Source organism: Bos taurus, chromosome 20 (genome assembly GCF_002263795.3).
Source record: "Bos taurus isolate L1 Dominette 01449 registration number 42190680 breed Hereford chromosome 20, ARS-UCD2.0, whole genome shotgun sequence".
NCBI classification, from domain to species: Eukaryota; Metazoa; Chordata; class Mammalia; order Artiodactyla; family Bovidae; genus Bos; species Bos taurus.
This window is the reverse complement of record NC_037347.1, coordinates 40,979,961-40,998,122: the sequence shown is the minus strand read 5'-3', so window position 1 is coordinate 40,998,122 and position 18,162 is coordinate 40,979,961. Positions and strand designations below refer to the sequence as shown.

Genomic DNA, 18,162 nt, shown 5'->3' with positions numbered 1-18,162 from the left:
TCAGAGGCTGTGATACTCACTCCACCGTAAAGGCATTGCCCTGCCCGTGACCCTTGGCGCGAATGGGCAGCGCCTGCAGGGGGAGAGGCCTTCTTGCCCGGGGTCACCCCAGCCCTTCCGACTAAGCTATGCTACACCAGGCGCAGCATCAAATCGCCATTGCCCAGTGTTCCCCAGACACAGAGCAGAGCGAGCAGTAATAGCAAACCCTGGTTCCTCCACGTCTCCTGGCAACCAGTTTCGAAATCTATTAAGACCCTTGGAATTCGGGATTTAGCCTCTCTCTCTCCCTCTCTCCCTTCCTTCCCTCCGTTCCTTCTTTCTTCTTTCTCTCTCTTTCCTTCCTAGGAGTTCAGGGGGGATTTTTTTTTTTTTAAATCACTGTGAAAAGCCCTAAATCTTAATTTCCAGTGTGTGAAAACTACGTTTTTTTGTGGAATTAAATTGTATACGGATGCCTCGTTTATTACCGGTTAGCAGCTCTAATAAGATAAATGAAAGTTTTCACAGGAGTTAGAAGATCCTACTTGAAGATTCAGGGATCGCAGTGCAAAATCTAAAAGCCCTGCAGGGTGAAACGTTACTCATCATTATATTTATGGTGCCAGAAAGAGCGATAAGGAGGGTGCTGGTAAGGCTGATGAGCGCTGATGCCTCAAGTTGTAACATCTCCGGAAGCCCCAATTTACCTTTTTCATCCTCATAAAAGAGAGCGATTGCTCTTTGAGGCCTCGGCTTTCAACAAAACTAAAAAAAAAAAAAAAAAAAAAGACCAAAAAAGCGAACTCGGGATGATGGCATCGGGGATACAAGTCGGCTACAAGTTTCTGCCGAAAGAGGGCGTTGGTCTAAGACGAATAGAAATTTGTGGACACGGATGCCCAGTCAAATGAAAGACCTTTGAAAACATTTTCTAATTTATTTTAATTTGTGGGACTTAAATATCAGAATTCACCAATCGAATATAGCACGTTCATACTGCAAATGACCTCGGCGCGTTACCACGATCGAAGGGTCAAGTTCCCTTTGAACCTGCCCTGCAGCTCGGCGGACCCTGGGGAAGCTCCTCCGGCCACCAACTTCTCCACGACCGTGTCCATCCTCGTTTCCCCCGCTGCTGTGCCTGCCTGTGACAAGTGACAAGCGACTGAGTCTTGGCCGCAGGTCCTTCCTCCGCATTGCAGGATCCGGAGCACCGGGGAGAAGCGTTGGGATTTCCGAGCGCACGGATGGCCGCTGATGACGCGCCTGCACCCGGGGGACCCTCAGGGGTGAAGCTTTAGGGAGAAGGTCTCTTTATTTAGTTACCTGGCTTAGCTTAGCACATAAAGCCCAGAGGACGCCTTGGAGATGCTTTTCAAGCTTTCTGCTACCTTCAGAAGAACCGTTTTTCCCTTTGGAAGCAACAAGTTTCGCTTTTCTGCTCGCTGCGCGCCGCGGGAGATGTGGGTGCGCTGGGACACTGGATCCCGCGCGGCACGGCGACTCCGGCGCGAACCCGCGGGGCTCGCGGGGAGGTGGCCGCCAAGGGTGGGGAGCGGGGGAAGAAGTGGGGCGAGGACGCCCGGCAGCTAGGCGTTCCAGGCCCTCGACCCAGCCGTCTGCCCCGGGACCTTGGTCCCTGTTTCCTGACCTTGCGCCAGGGGACCGCGAAGGTCGAGAGCCCGTCCCAAGTAGGCGCGTCTGGAGAGATTGTGGCTGGAGTGAGAGAGAGGTGAGAGCAAACGGGACCTAGGGTGTTTGTTTGTTTGTTTGTCAACCAAACCACCAATTTCTGGGGCCATCCCTTTCCCTTAATCCTGTTTTTTTTTTTTTTTTTGCAAGGCGTGTGTGTGTGTGTGTGTGTGTGTGTGTCTGCGCGTGTTTCTTTACTTTCAAACACATTTCCATTTTTAAAGCCCGGAGCTGGAGAAAGAGCTGCCGCGTGCCGGGCCAGGGAGAGGCGGGGACCCTGGTGGCGGTGTAGCTTTGTGGGGGCTTCCGCGGCTGTAGAAGTGAGCGATTGCGGCTTTAAGGAAAACGCAAAAGGACTGGCGGGGAGTGGGAGTGAGGGACAGGGAAGGGGTGGGAAGAGTAGGGGTGCGGGGAGGAGGAGTCCTGATGTAAGAATGTTAATAAGAGACTCCCCTAGCCCAGCCCCCACTGCTCCCCACCCCCACCCTCCCCACCCGCTGGAAATACCAGCCCGGCCTCTGCGCGCCTTGTGTGGTAACACGCTCCGCCGCTGCCACGCTATTTAAACGCGGGTTATGGATCCGGGAACCGGCGCGAATCAATGAGATCAAACGCGAGGGAGATGCACCGTCAATTACAAGCACTTGGACAAGTCTAACTTTTTCTTCTTTTACAAATGCTCTTTCCAAAGCAACCTTAGCAACGCCCATATAAGAAGCCACCTCTAAGCAAAATAGTATATATCAAGGGAGGGCTAATCTATGTATTTATAAAAAGTATATATATATAAATATACTATAGGAGTACAGGTTTACACCCAGTTAACTTTTTCTTTTTCTTTCTGTCTTCTTTCTTTTTTTTTTTTAAACGAGTGGCATTGCAAAGGAGGACTCTTCCTCTCTTTTGGCGAGTTAGTGAAGGGGGTATTCTTTTATTTTTTCTTAGAGCGCCCAAGGGGGCGCAGGAACCTCGGAGAGGAGTGGGGAGTTAAGAGGTAGGGTGGGTGGGGGGCAGAGGGCGAGTCCGCAGCGAGGGCAGGCGCTTTCCTGCGGCACGATGCCGTCCCTACTGGTGCTCACTTTCTCCGCGTGCGTCCTGCTCGGTTGGGCGTTACTGGCCGACTGCACTGGCGGCGGTGGCAGCGGGGGCGCGGGCCCGGGCCGCGGGCGCCGGGAGAGAGAGGCACTGCCGCCGCAGAAGATCGAGGTTCTGGTGCTGTTGCCCCAGGACGACTCTTACCTGTTCTCCCTTGCTCGGGTGCGACCGGCCATAGAGTACGCGCTGCGCAGCGTGGAGGGCAACGCGACCGGGCGGCGGCTCCTGCCAGCCGGCACTCGCTTCCAGGTGGCCTACGAAGACTCGGACTGCGGCAACCGCGCACTCTTCAGCCTGGTGGACCGCGTGGCGGCGGCGCGGGGAGCCAAGCCGGATCTCATCCTGGGGCCGGTGTGCGAGTACGCGGCGGCGCCGGTGGCTCGGCTAGCGTCGCACTGGGACCTCCCCATGCTGTCTGCCGGGGCCCTGGCAGCCGGCTTCCAGCATAAGGACACGGAGTACTCGCACCTTACGCGCGTGGCACCCTCGTACGCCAAGATGGGCGAGATGATGCTCGCCCTGTTCCGCCACCACCAGTGGAGCCGCGCCGTGCTGGTCTACAGCGACGACAAGCTGGAGCGGAACTGCTTCTTCACCCTCGAGGGGGTCCATGAGGTCTTCCAGGAGGAAGGCTTGCACACGTCCGCCTACAATTTCGATGAGACCAAAGACTTGGATCTGGAGGACATCGTGCGCCACATCCAGGCCAGTGAGCGAGGTGAGCAGCAGTGCGCCCCGGGTCCCGGGCCCTAACCCAGCCCCTTTCCGAGGCTCTCCCTACATGCCTGTTGGCTCCCCTGGAGACCCCACTACTCCCTGCTGCACTGAGGATCAGGGTAGGGAGCGCCCACCGGGACTCGCCCGAGTGTGCGTAGTCTGGCTGCGACGACCTTCGACCATACCCATGGTTATGGTGGGGTGTACGTAGAGGGTCCTGGGGAAGTGATGAAGCCTGTGGGTGGGGCATGTGAGCAGGCAGACTTCCCGGGCTCGTGCCCTGGTCCAACAGGTGCTGTCAAACCTCTTGGGTTTTTTCTTTCTCGTTCTTCTGTGTCCGGCCCCGAGTTAGGGGCTCACTGCGGGAACCCGCCTCCAACTACAGTCTCAAAGCGTGACAAGGGCCAAAGAACTTGTTACCGGGTCCTTTTCCGACGTGCGCCGGCTCCTAGCGAGGAAGCGTACACTGAGTTCCACAGCCCGCGCTCCGCCTCATGGTCAGCTCCGGTCTCCGGATTTCTCTTGCTGCTCCTTCCACAGACCTCAGCTTTCTTTTAAAGACTCATTGTATCGGCCTTCTCATTCCTTCCATGGCCCCTCCAGCCCCGTATAAACGGGCTTCTGTGGTTTCCATAAAAAATGCCTTGCAGTGTCTGGACCCTGGTGACACCCATTGCCCCCTGCGCGTTCAGCGTCGTGGTCTCCAGTGCGCCAGCAGCTAGGCTTTGGGAGAGCGCGCGCGCTGGAGAAGCGGGCACTGGACCTCCTTTCCCTCTCTAGTTTTCTCTGTGGGTCTGTGGGGGTTTGGAGCTCAAGGTTGAGGATAGTGGCTGTGGTTCTAGGGGATGGGAGGAGAAGTGGGTGGTCACGGATACAGAATCGCAGAAGCCCCCAATGCGGCTCATTTTACTGCCCAGTAGATCTGTGCGAAGGCGGGCGGAGAACCCAGCATAGCGCAGTTCCCTCCTTACCAGTGTCAGGTTTGGGGTGCAAACGCTCGCTCGCGGGATCCCGCCGGCTCCCGCTCAGCGCTCACGCGCCTGGATTGTCAGTGGCGCAATCCCAGTAAAGCTCCCCACTACCCACGCGGGGAGACGGAAGGGGAGAGGGGCAGAGCCAGGCGCAGGGTTAGCCTACGACTTGGCATGGCTGGTCACCTGGGCGCTGGCCATGGGATCAGCGCAACCGGAGGCAAGGGGTCTCGGGAACAGGTGAGAGAGGGTAAAGACGCCGCGGAAGAGGGCTCTGCGGCCATCCCCTTCCCAATTTGGCCACCCCGCACTCGGAGTGAACCGCATTCTTTAGAGTGAAGAGGCGCGAGGTGTTGACAGAGGGGAGGCATGGCCAAGTTTTGAGCGTTCGTACTCCAGGCTGTCTGCGCCGAGTTCCTGCCAGCCAAGCAGGCAGGGCGCCGGCTTTGCTGATTATGAAAAAGGGCACTTGTATCCAAGGGCGGCGGATTCGCCACGCCGGGCCGAGAAAATCACATCTACTTCTTTCCTGTTCTCAGTCCCCAGGTCACTGCAGACCCCGAAAAGCGTTCTTCAGCTCTCGGCTCTCAAGGGCTTGGAGCTAGACTTCCCAGCTTGGGCTGGGGATGGGGGTGTGTCCCCCTACCGGCAAGAACCGCGGTTGGCCAACGTGTTTGTGCTGCCACCGCCCTGAAGGTCTTAGTGCCCGCCGTGACTCCCTGCGCACGTGGCCTGGGATTCGTGGTCGAGGTCAGCCCGGATGAGGGCATATCGAGGCCACCGGGAACCCCTCGGCCTCACATGGTGTGTGGCTGAGCCAGAGGGTAGGGAGGGGTGGGGCTAGAGGGCTTCGAAGAGCTTGGGCTACAGTCTGCGGCGGCTATTTTTTCAATTCCAAAAAGCAGATGTTCCCAAGTTTCTTTACTTTTTTTCTTCAAAGTTTGAATTTAGTGGTCACAGTTTGCTTGGCTGACCCGTATGTTTTGCAGGTGATAAAGTTACCATTTTTACTCTAAAAAATATTTCTGACAGTGACTTGGCAGATGTTCAGAAATAAAAAATGAAAATAATTTCTCCCCTTAAGCCCTCCTCCCTCAGCAGAAATTCCCTACACTCAAGACAGAAAGATGTTTGGTAACAGCTGTCTCTGGGGGTCTCTTAAGTTTTACTGATCACCTGTACTTCACCAAAAGTGGTTAATGGGTTAAATAGGGGCCCAATACAATGACTGAGTAGAGTTTGAATTTTCAGAGCTCTTAGCCTGCCTCAGGCATTCACTGGCCAGGGAGCTGGGGCTGCTATCAGACTCCAGTTATAACGGGGGTAGCCAGGGTAGTCTGTTGTTAAGTTGTGTCTGACTCTGCGTTCCCATGGACTGTGTGCAGCCCACTAGGCTCCTCTGTCAATGGGATTCTCCAGGAAAGAATACTGGAGTGGGTTGACATTTCCTTCTCCAGGGGATCTTCCTGACCCAGAGATCGAACCCAAGTCTCCTGCTTGGCAGGCAGATTCTTTACCACCCAACTGCCAGAGAATCCCCAGTCAGGGCATATCTACAGAGATAATATCCTTTCCCACAAAGTGAGACCGCACCGTGGGAAGAGAACCCAGAGGTGAGAAGCAGACCCTTTGGATCTGGCGGCTGCACTCAACTGCTGCAGGGCCTGCCCTAGTCATTTCCTGACTTTCTCAGAGTTTCCTCCTCTGTGAAACAGAGGTGGGGTGAGAATCAGGCCTGTTCAGACCAGTGTTTGGTGGTTCTGATTTCTGCTCAACTCAAGTGTAAAATGGAACGGTTTTTGTCTTTGAAAATTCCACATTAAACATCATAGAACTAGGGAGTCTTTTTCCTCCCTCTTTTGGAGATACATTTTTAGCACTTTTTTTTTTTTTGGACTTGAAGTTCACCTTTAAAATCAGATCACAAAAGTTTTAATCTCTTAAAGGGTTAAACTAATAATGCCACCATTTCAATAATATGACTAAATTTTAATTTGGCTATGTGTGTGCTATAGAATTAAACACTGAGGGGTATTATTTATTCTTCTTAGGGATTTAATATCAAAGTCAATAATAAGCATTTTTTTCTCACAAGTCGTAGCCAATGTATATCACTAAAATACATGCACGTGAGCATACATTGTTTTTAAAAAGTCAACTATGCCCTCAATATTTAATACTCAATAATAAATTTATTTTTATAAAGAGGCATTAAAAATATTTTTTCAAGCAATAAAAGTGAGCAGTTGCTTTGTCATACATATCATAAGATGCAGAACCAGAATTATTGTGCACACAACATTTTTGTATGAAGAACTGTAGTTCTATCTTTTTTGGTTATTAATATGTCATTATTCTTGGCCTGTATAACAGCTATGGTGATAAAAGCATTTAATCAATACAAGAGTGATTTATTTTTAGAATAGGCTGGGGTAAATGACCGAGCATTTGGTCAGAGTTTTTAACCAAAGATGTTAGACTTTCTGATTCAAGACTCTGTTTTTGTTATCCCTTTTCTTGTATTTACCACCTGTCATTTAAAAAAAGTTCCTCTTACTTAGTTATTTCTTTGGATGCTCCCAAATACTGTTGAGTTTTAGTTTTAAATTTCTCCTGTCATATTTTCAATTTGCAGCACATGGCATATCTTGCTTTGCTTCCATGGAAAAACATCTCTTTTCCCTTCTAAGTTTAGAATTAAGTAGAAGATGGATGTAGGCATCAGTTGGAGAAGATGAAAATATCATTTTTATTATTGATAAAAAACCTATTGCAGAACATGGATTTAGATCAGTTACCAAAAAGGGCCTGCCTGCTATTATTTTCCCCATGAATTCGGCTGGGTCATCCTCTAAATCACAGCTAGTATGGCACACCCCACTCCAGGACAGACCTCACTACAGGGCGAAAGTTACCCATGATGTGTGCTCTCTGCAAGCAGATGCACCTCAAAGAGGAAGAAAGGGCTGAGTCCAGTATGCCCAGTTTTCTCTTCTAGACTCAGCCATCAGACAGGTCCCTCCTTTCCCTCTGGAGGTGGGAAGAGGGGGGTAAGTGAAGGCACACAAGGAGATGAGGAGTGTCCTTCTCTTAGAGATTGCTCCAGATGGAAAGCTGAAATGGGTGAAAGGGTATCTCCCTCATTCAAATATGCTTCCTGGATTGTTTCGGGGGTCCCCAAATTGACTTCTCTAGCCACGTCTTTGCAAGTGATTGCAAGAACGTGTTGCTATAGGGAGAAGCCACTTACAGAAGACACTGTGGGAATCAGGGAGTGGAGGGTGACATGGAACCCCACAAGTTCTCCAGCAAGGAGGGAAAAATGGAGCAAAATGATCAAAAGCCTATCCGGAAACTTGGACTCACACCACCATTTCCTCTTTTAGAAGTTTTAACAATTTGACCCCCAAAATTAGTATTTATTTATTTAATATGCTTAAGTATATATTTAAATACGTACATTTTAAATCTATTTAAGTACAGAAGGAATTATCTGAATTGACCTCCACTTAAGCAGCTTTCAGGATTAGCTGATGCTCTCCTTTTCTCTATAAACTTTTTTGGCTGCTGGTGAAAGCTGGTAGCTAGTCTTGCTTTTCTGAGGTTTGCCAGCACACTTCTCACAAATCTGTTTATACCAGTTGTACTTATTATAAGTATGCAGTTTAATTAGTCATTATGTAAACTGATGAAACATGAGAAGAAGAGAAAGCTATTTTAGTGAACGCTATTTTAAACCTTCCAAAAGATTGTATAAAGGCGTGTTGCTAAAAATACATGCTGTTGAATTAGGCATGAATGAAAAAGCCATGACAGATTGGGGAGCATCCCACAAATCTAGAAGGACTCTGTGTTCTGACTGCTTGGCCAATGTTTTTAAGTGTTTGCTCCAGCTTAAACTGGGTGACAGTGTGCACTATGGGTTTTCTTTTCTGGAAGGAAAACAATACCTAGCCCACGAAGTTGGGAGTTAGGATTTCCTTTTGAGAGCTGGACTACATTTGTCCACATGTCCATTTCATTTGTCATGAAATGGCTGAGATCTAAAATAATTCCAGACTGTTTAGATCGGCCCAGTGCTGCTCCAGGTCACTCTTGCTCAGTTTAAGCAGGTACTGACATTTAAAGAAAGAATGTGCCCATTGGAGGGGGTTGATCTTGGTGGTGATGAGGAAAGAGAGGAGATGGGCCAGGGCTGTAAAAATAGAAAAGAAGTGACAGGCCAGTGTAGGGCACGGCCCATCTAGGGCTTGGGGAAGCATGTGCTCCGGCCTGAGGACACAGACTGTTCGGACCTGAGCCAGGTGTAGCTCTCCCATGGATACTTCAGGTTATCAAGGCCTGATGCCTTTGGATGCCTGGACCCTTCAGCTGACCCTCCTCATCCTTCTTGCATCCTTACTAACATCCTGCTGTTTACAATTTGGCTCCTTAATTGGCACCTCCAGGTCTATATTGACACAAACATATTTGTGACTATTTTGGTCCTCATTGAAATTAATCTTCATTTCAGATTAGCTAAAAATATCTAAGTTAGGTTATTAGAATTCTTTTCCCCAAACAATGACTCTACACTTTATGTGCTAACAGAGTCCTGTTGGGGAGTGATCTAGAACTAGACTCTTGACTATGGTCAGTTGATAGAAAAATGATGACTGCAGTTGGACAGTCAGCCAGAGCTTCCTGGAGCCTCTTGGGATCCACTTGTCCAGCCTTAGCCCAGGCTGTTTTGTGGGACACCTTGGCTCTTTTGTCTTCCCTGGTGGTGCTAGTGGTAAAGAACCTGCATGCCAATGAAGGAGACTAAGAGAAGTGGGTTCGATCCCTGGATTGGGAAGATCCCCTGAAGGAGGGCACAGCAACCCACTCCGGTATTCTTGCCTGGAGAATCCCCTGGACAGAGAAGCCTGGTGGGCTACAGTCCATGGGGGTCACAAAGAGTCAGGCTTGATTGAAGTGACATAGCTCACGCACATGCATAGGTTCTTATCATTTAAGGGACTAGAATCGAATGAGAGCAGAACAAACATTTAGGTCACAATGAGTAATGAGAAATTTCTTCAAAAACTTTGTTACTGATACATCTTGGAATTCGACTATTTATTCTAGATATATAACTATATTTCCAGGCACAAACAGCACTTACTCCCGCAGTTAGACATCTTAAGAAGTTTGGTATGGTTTTAAAAACTTGCTCTGCAGAGCTTTCAGCCTGTACTTTGAGCTGTTATGTCGTAAGAAATGTCAGAGTCATGACCAAACACTCTGAATTAACCTATGCAGTAAACGAAATGTCAGCAAGCGCCTGGCCCTTGGCGCAGGTTGCCAAGGCGGCTTTGGCACAGCCTGAAGTTTGTTCTGCATCATTCCTCACCCGTGCTTTTACAAAGAACAAACACACGGCACGGGGCCGGCGCGTGTGGTGATAATGCGGTTATGGCACCCAGGCCTCTCCTCTCCTCTGTCTGTGCAGAAAAGCACAGCGGGTGCTGTCATGGGGGTCAGGGGCCGTCGACAGTGATCCAAATAAGTGGATGAAGGCCAGGTCTCTCTTCCCTTTCATCCCTTGTAGTTGTTACGTGACAGGGAACAGTATTCTGCAGCTGCTTAAGGCCTCTCGGCTCTGACAGTGTGGATGTGAACCGAGAGCGTGTGGGAAGGGACCTGGAATCTTGGTAACTATTTCCTCTATGTGTTGAGACAGCTTTAAAAAAAAGTGTTCTCAAACATCAGAAAGCCTGTCCCACCTGCTGCATCCTCTGATTTGCCAAATGAAAACCCTTCGAGTTGTTTTCTGAGGAAAATGTATTTGCTATGCTGTGCTAAAGTTTCTTCAGTCGTGGCCGACTCTTTGCCACCCCATGGACTGTAGCCCACCAGGCTCCTTTGTCCATGGGATTCTCAGGCAAGAATATTGGAGTGGATTGCCATACCCTCCTCCAGGGGATCTTCCAGACCCAGGGATCGAACCTGCGTCTCTCTTATGCCTCCTGCATTGGCAGGCAGGTTCTTTACCACTAGCACCACTATGCTGCTGCTTCTGCTGCTGCTAAGTCGCTTCAGTCGTGTCCGACTCTGTGCGACCCCATAGACGGAAGCCCACCAGGCTCCCCCGTCCCTGGGATTCTCCAGGCAAGAACACTGAGTGGGTTGCCATTTCCTTCTCCAATGCAGGAAAGTGAAAAGTGAAAGTGAAGTCGCTCAGCCGTGTCCGACTAGTAGTGACCCCATGGACTGCAGCCCACCAGGCTCCTCTGTCCATGGGATTTTCCAGGCAAGAGTACTGGAGTGGGTTGCCATTGCCTTCTCCGCTCCACTATGCTAGTAAGGTATAAAAACCAGTTGACATGTCTCACTATCTTATATTGGGCCAATCTGGGAATTTACTTGAAGTATTTTAAAAAGATTTATTTTGAAATAATCTTGTGTTTTTGGAAAGGATGTAGGAAAGTATAAAGCACCTCTGGCTTGCCTTCACCCAGATTTTCACTAGTGGTAAATGTTCTGCCACTATGCTTTGTCATTCCAAATCTCTCCCTTCCCTCCCCTACCCCTTCCAAATATATACTCATGTACATATATATGCACAAATATTGCTATCTTTTTATGAACTATTTGAGGGTAAGTACAGTCATCATGCTTTTGTACCCCTAAAAATTGAAGTGTGCACTTCCCAAGAAGAAGAACATTCACTCATAGAACCACAGTAGAATTATGAAAAGCAAGAACATTAACACAAACATAATACTATTATCCATTTTATAGACTTATTCAAATTTCTCCAGTTGTCTCAACAATGCCCTTTATAGAAAAACTTTTATTATTATTATTTTTAAGGCCCAGGATCCAATCCAGGATCACACAGTGCATTCAGCTTTCTGTTTCCCTGAGTCTCTGCTAGTCTAGAACGTCTCAGGCCGTTTTTGTTTTTCATGAAAGTGACCATTTTAAAGGGTGTAGGTTCACTGTTTTAGTCACTGTCTCCCAAATTGGGTTTGCAGCTGCTTCCCTCTGATTAGATTGAGGTGGCCAGTTTTGAGGTTTGGGGCTCCTGATGTGTTACAGCAGGGGGCTCATGAGTCTGCTCACATGGTGGGTACCGTTGGCATCCATCACTTGGTTGTGGTGGTGACAGATAGCTTTCTCCACTGCCAAGTTACTCTTCTGCCCTTTGTAACTCATGAGTAATTTGTGAGGATTCTGTAGGACCTTAGCAGAGCCCTGGTCCACATCAGATGCTGTCCTCTGTGCAGGGCCATTTCACGCATCCGTTTTTTCCTCCCCACAGTGGTGATCATGTGTGCGAGTAGCGACACCATCCGGGGGATCATGCTGGCGGCGCACAGGCACGGAATGACCAGCGGGGACTACGCCTTCTTCAACATCGAGCTCTTCAACAGCTCCTTCTATGGTAACTCTGCCTCTGGTTTCCCCTCCTGCTGCTGCTAGGCTGTCAAAAAGGGGTTGTGAGACAGGGCCAATAACTCGTTTCAGTCGATATGATTTCCATAGGTGGTGGTGTTCAGTTGCTCAGTTGTGTCTGACTCTGCGACCCCATGGACTGCAGCACACCAGGCTTCCCTGTCCTTCAGTATCTCCTGGAGTTTGCTCAAACTCATGTCCTTTGAGTCCGTGAAGCCATCCAGCCATCTCATCCTCTGTTGCCTCCTTCTTCTCCTGCCTTCAATCTCTTCCAGCATCAGGGTCTTTTCTGATGAGTTGGGTCTTTGCATCAGGTGGCCAAATTACTGGAGCTTCAGCTTCAGCATCAGTCCTTCCAATGAGTATTCATGGTTGATTTCCTTTCCATAGATAGGATTTTGGAAATTTGTGATTCTGAATACTCCCACTTCTCCTAAATTCTCAAGTTTTTCTCCCCTGAGAATTCAGAGCAGAAAAATAGCACCACCTATGAGTCTATGGGACTAAATGATCATAAATCCAGGCCCTGAAGACTCCTCCCAGTGCATTTTCAACTTTGGGTTGCTACCATGGTGGACTGCTGGAATATTTTTATCGAGATTTGGATGGAAATTTTAGAAGCATGGAATAGACTAACACATCAACATAACAGAACATGTCAAAGCGTGTCACACATAGCATACATATGGTTTCACAAAACTTTTAAGTAATGTGATTGCATGTTTCTGCGGATATATTTATACATGTCACACATATATTTGTAATGAACCATAATGTGAAACGAGAAATAAATAACCATTTCTGTAAACTGAGGTAAAATATTTTGGAAGTTGCTGCTACTAACCCCTCTTCCTTCCAGATCATTGTTGTTGTTGTTCATTCACTAAGTCTTGTCTGGCTCTTTGCCCCCATGGACTACAGCATGCCAGCTTCCCTTCCAGATTACTCCCTCTTAAATTTCTCTTATAAAATGTTCAGGGGCCACTAACAGATATGATCCAAAGCATTTAATTCCTTAAAATGGGTCTGGAGAAGTTCCCAAGGTACCTGCGATGGAGGCTGTCTAAGTCATCAAGATCACAGGTCACAGCATTTCCTCCCAAGCGTGATTAGGATTCTCTCTGAAGTCAACAGTGTAAGGCCATGAAGCATTTTCTCAGGTACCACACACTGGCAGTTACAGGGAAACTGTAAGTGTGTATATCACAAATGGCATGTTTGCATGGAGCTCCACTTCCCTGCTATTGCAGTTGAGGTGTAGTCAGATGGGATCTAAACCTTAGAGCATGTGCCTCAGTTTCCTGCTTTGGTACACTGGCTTACTTAAGCTATCAGGTCAGTTCAGTCACTCAGTCGTGTCTGACTCTTTGTGACCCCATGGACTGCAGCACGCCAGGCCTCCTGGTCCATCACCAACTTCTGGAGTTTACCCAAACCCATGTCCATTGAGTCGGTGATGCCATCCAACCATCTCATCCTCTGTTGTCCCCTTCTCCTTCTGCATTCAATCTTTCCCAGCAACAGGGTCTTTTCAAATGAGTCAGTTCTTCGCATCAGGTGGCCAAAGTATTAGAGTTTCAGCTTCATCAGCATCAGTCCTTCCAATGAATATTCAGGACTGATTTCCTTTAGGATGGACTGGTTTGATCTCCTTGCAGTCCAGGGTACTCTCAAGAGTCTTTTCCAGCACCACAGCTCAAAAGCATCAATTCTTTGGCACTCAGCTTTCTTTATAGTCCAACTCTCACATTCATACATTACTGTTGGAAAAACCATACCTTTGACTAGATGGACCTTTGTTGGCAAAGTAATGTTTCTGCTTTTTAATATGCTGTCTAGATTGGTCATAACTTTTCTTCCAAGGAGTAAGCGTCTTTTAATTTCAGGGCTGCAGTCACCATCTGCAGTGATTTTGGAGCCCCAAAAATGTAAAGTCTGACACTGTTTCCACTGTTTCCCCATCTATTTGCTATGAAGTGATGGGACCAGATGCCATAATCATAGTTTTCTGAATGTTGAGTTTTAAGCCAGATTTTTCACTCTCCTCTTTCACTTTCATCAAGAGGCTCTTTAGTTCTTCTTCTCTTTCTGCCATAAGGGTGGTGTCATCTGCATATCTGAAGTTATTGATATTTCTCCCAGAAATCTTGATTCTGGCTTGTTCTTCCTCCAGCCCAGCATTTCTCATTATGTACTCTGCATGTAAGTTAAATAAACAGGGTGACAATATACAGCCTTGACACACTCCTTTCCCAATTTGGAACCAGTCTGTTGTTCCATCTCCAGTTCTAGCTGTTGCTTCTTGACTTAAGTACAGATTTCTCAGAATGCAGGTCAGGTGGTCTGGTATTCCTATCTCTTGAAGAATTTTCCACAGTTTGTGGTGATCCACACACTCAAAGGCTTTGGCATAGTCAATAAAGCAGAGGTAGATGTTTTTCTGAAACTCTTTTGCTTTTCCTGTGATCCAGTGGATGTTGGCAATTTGATCTCTGATTCCTCTGCCATTTCTAAATCCAACTTGAACATCTGGAAGTTCACGGTTCACGTACTGTTGAAGCCTGGCTTGGAGAATTTTGAGCATTACTTTGCTAGCATGTGAGATGAGTGCAATTGTGCGGTAGTTTGAGCATTCTTTGGCATTGCCTTTCTTTGGGATTGGAATGAAAACTGACCTTTTCCAGTCCTGTGGCCACTGCTGAGTTTTCCAAATTTGCTGGCATATTGAGTGTAGCACTTTCACAGCATCATCTTTTAGGATTTAAAAGAGCTCAACTGGAATTCCATCAGCTCCACTAGCCTTGTTTGTAGCGATGCTTCCTAAGGCCCACTTGACTTCGAATTTCAGGATGTCTGGCTCTAGGTGAGTGATCACACCATCATGATTATCTGGGTCGTGAAGATCTTTTTTGTACAGTTCTTCTGTGTATTCTTGCCACCTTTTCTTAATATCTTTTGCTTCTGTTAGGTCTCTACCATTTCTGTCCTTTATTGTTCCTATCTTTGCATGAAATGTTTCCTTGGTATCTCTAATTTTCTTGAAGAGATCTGTAGTCTTTCCCATTCTGTTATTTTCCTCTATTTCTTTGCATTGATCACTGAGGAAGGCTTTCTTATGTCTCCTTGCTATTCTTTGAAACTCTGCATTTAAATTACTTAAGCAATAGATCAAAACTGGGTGTTTATCCTGCAAGCCTCAAGTCTTCAGTTTTATCCATTACAGGGGAAAAAATTACTTTTGCTTCAATAACTTTTCTTTATCCCCATGAGAAGTGTGATTTATTACATTCATTCACAATGATCTATTGCTTCAGATCAGATCAGTCGCTCAGTCGTGTCCGACTCTTTGTGGACACGACTGAGCGACTGATCTGATCTGATCTGTGGACACGACTGAGCGACTGATCTGATCTGATCTGATCTGCGCACACGACTGAGCGACTGATCTGAACTGATCTGATCTGATCTGAAGCAATAGATCATTGTGAATGAACGTAATAAATCACACTTCTCATGGGGATAAAGAAAAGTTGTTGAAGCAAAAGTAATTTTTTCCCCTGTAATGGATAAAACTGAAGACTTGCGGCTTGCAGGATAAACACCCAGTTTTTCTCTCCTTGCTCTCATCATTGTCCTTTCCCGTCTCTTTACATAAGTAGAGTGGCAGTTTTGCTTCTTAGCCCAAGATCGGAATGTAACTACACTATTGAATACAATTTTGAATTCATTGAGATACTGGTAGAGATTTGTGAAAAATGAAAACAGTTTATTGAGTTTAGCAAGTTGGCTAGTGCAAGCATAGAATTTGGAGACAGTGCATGAGAATGCAAGTACACAAAAAATTAGGTACTGGAATTTCTTTCATCTCTGGATAAAGCTTGCATTACTTTTTCCTGCTCATTACAATACATGAGTATTACAGAAATTTTGAGAAATGTAGAAAAGCACAGGGAAGAAAATAAGTTGCTGCAACTCTACTATCCAGATAAAAGTACACTGATAATATTTAGGTGTACAGCTTGTCTATTTCATTAAAAATATGAATTTATGGAAAATATTTTTCAATAAAATGATCACATTATCTAAGTATAGTTACATAGTATTTTATAATGCTAATATGTCATCTTAATCAGTCTTTTAGTTTTTGGTGTTTTTGTTGTTTCCAGATTTTTATTATAAGAGCAATGTTATATTGAGTTGCCTCGCTGTGGGGATGCATTTGTGCGTACACATGTGCTGTGCTGTGCTTAGTCGCTCAGTCGTGTTCAACTCTTTGCAAGCCCATGGACTATAGCTCACCAGGCTTCTCTGTCCATGGGAATTCTCCAGGCGAGAGAACTGGAGTGGTTTGCCATGCCCTCCTCCAGGGGATCTTCCGAACCAAGAGATCGAACCCAGGTCTCCTGCATCACAAGCAGATTCTTTATTGTCTGAGTCACCAGGGAAGCCCAAGAATACTGGAGTGGGTAGTCCATCCCTTTTCCAGTGGATCTTCCTGACCCAGGAATTGAACCGGGGTCTCCTGCATTGCATGTGGATTCTTTACCAGCTGAGCTACCAGGGAAGCCCATACACATACAGACATTCATATATATATGTGTGTGCAATCTGTAAGACGTGCTTCTAGAAGCAGAATTTCTGGGTCAAATGTTATATGCATTTACCTTTTGATGGATATTGCCAACTTGTCCCTTTAAAAGGTTTGCCAATTTACACTTCTGCAACAACATATGAGAATGTGTTTTCCTGCATCTCTGTCAATTCTGCATCATCTAACTTTTAAATTATTTTATTTATTAAAATTTCTTTTTATGTATATAGCAAAGTTTTGCAGTTTTCTTTATTTGAATTTCGCATCATTCTTGCTGAGTTCATTCTTAGACATTTTATGTTTTCTGATTGTTGTTATGATCCTGACCTCTTCCTATTACATTTTGTAGTTGTTACATAGAAACAGAAATTCTACATATTAAACCTTCTATTCTAATAGTTTTTAAAATCATTTTCAAATAATAGCAATAGCTAGCTGTCCATTTTGATAGTTGAATATTATTTTTCATTTTTCACTCCATTGACAATAGCCTCCAGAATAATTTTGTGTAACAATGGTGGTACTTAATTTTTAGTATCTTATTAGAAGTAGATGTTAAAATACTCCTTGGTTTATTAAGTGTGGTTTAAAAAAATTGAAAGTGAGTGATGAATGTTATCAAATACATTTTACCTATACTTTTAAATAAATTTACTAGTATTGAGCCATTATAATATTCTTGAAATTAAACATAGTCTGCATGATTTTTTTTAGATGTATTGCCGATTTAAGTTTTTAGTATTTTATTTAGGAGTTTTGAATCTATATTCATGAGTGAGATGGGACAGTTTTCTTGCCCTTAGCTCAGTTCAGTTGCTCAGTCGTGTCTGACTCTTTGCGACCCCATGAACTGCAGCACATCAGGCCTCCGTATCCATCACCGTCTGCCGGAGTCCACCCAAACCCATGTCCATTGAGTCGGTGATACCATCCAACCATCTCATCCTCTGTTGCCCCCTTCTCTTCCTACCTTCAATCTTTCCCAGCATCAGGGTCTTTTCCAATGAGTCAGCTTTTTGCTTCAGGTGGCCAAAGTATTGGAGTTTCAGCTTCAACATCAGTCCTTCCAATGAACACCCAGGACTGATCTCCTTTAGGATGGACTGGTTGGAGCTCCTTGCAGTCCAAGGGACTCTCAAGAGTCTTCTCCAACACCACAGTTCAAAAACATCAATTCTTCAGCACTCAGCATTCTTTATAGTCCAATTCTCATGTGCATACATGACCACTGGAAACTTAGGTGGTACTCCCCTATTTTAATAGGGCGATATTGCAGGCGGAAGATCCAGGGGATCTTCCCAACCCAGGGATCGAACCCAAGTTTCCCTCATTGCAGGCAGATTCTTTACTAGCTGAGCCACAAGGGAAGCCCAGGAATACTGGAGTGGGTAGCCTATCCCTTCTCCAACGGATCTTCCCAACCCAAGAATTGAACCGGGGTTTCCTGCATTGCAGGTGGATTCTTTACAAACTGAGCTATCAAGGAAGCCCTATTTTAATATCAAGTTAATATTAGCTTTATAAAATCAATTGGGACACTTTCCATTGTTTTTCTGCTCCAGAACAGTTTGTGTACCATTAAGACTATTCCTTGAAAGATGGAAACAATTCAACTTTGTCTCTGGACCTAACCTCTTTTTACAGGTAATTTTTGGCAAATTAAAAAAACTTTTGAAATAATTTCAGATGTAC

General features: G+C 46.3%; 1 protein-coding gene and 1 long non-coding RNA gene across 3 annotated transcripts in view; one reads left to right on the top strand and one right to left on the bottom strand.

The window, feature by feature from the left end:
* Window positions 1-905: 905 nt before the first annotated feature.
* On the bottom strand, window positions 906-2,182 carry LOC104975283 (uncharacterized). Its single transcript, XR_813808.4, has 2 exons — window positions 1,309-2,182; window positions 906-1,127 (listed from the first exon to the last, which is right to left on the bottom strand). It is a non-coding gene; the product is annotated as an uncharacterized lncRNA (long non-coding RNA).
* An 82-nt stretch (window positions 2,183-2,264) lies between these two features.
* Window positions 2,265-18,162, top strand: part of NPR3 (natriuretic peptide receptor 3) — an 80,700-nt gene continuing 64,802 nt past the window's right edge. Inside the window, exons 1-2 of one of the 2 annotated variants that reach the window (XM_024981201.2) lie at window positions 2,265-3,487; window positions 11,746-11,868. In XM_024981201.2, the coding sequence (XP_024836969.1) occupies window positions 2,731-3,487; window positions 11,746-11,868 (880 nt within the window). In that variant the 5' untranslated portion in view covers window positions 2,265-2,730. 2 annotated transcript variants of the gene reach the window in all.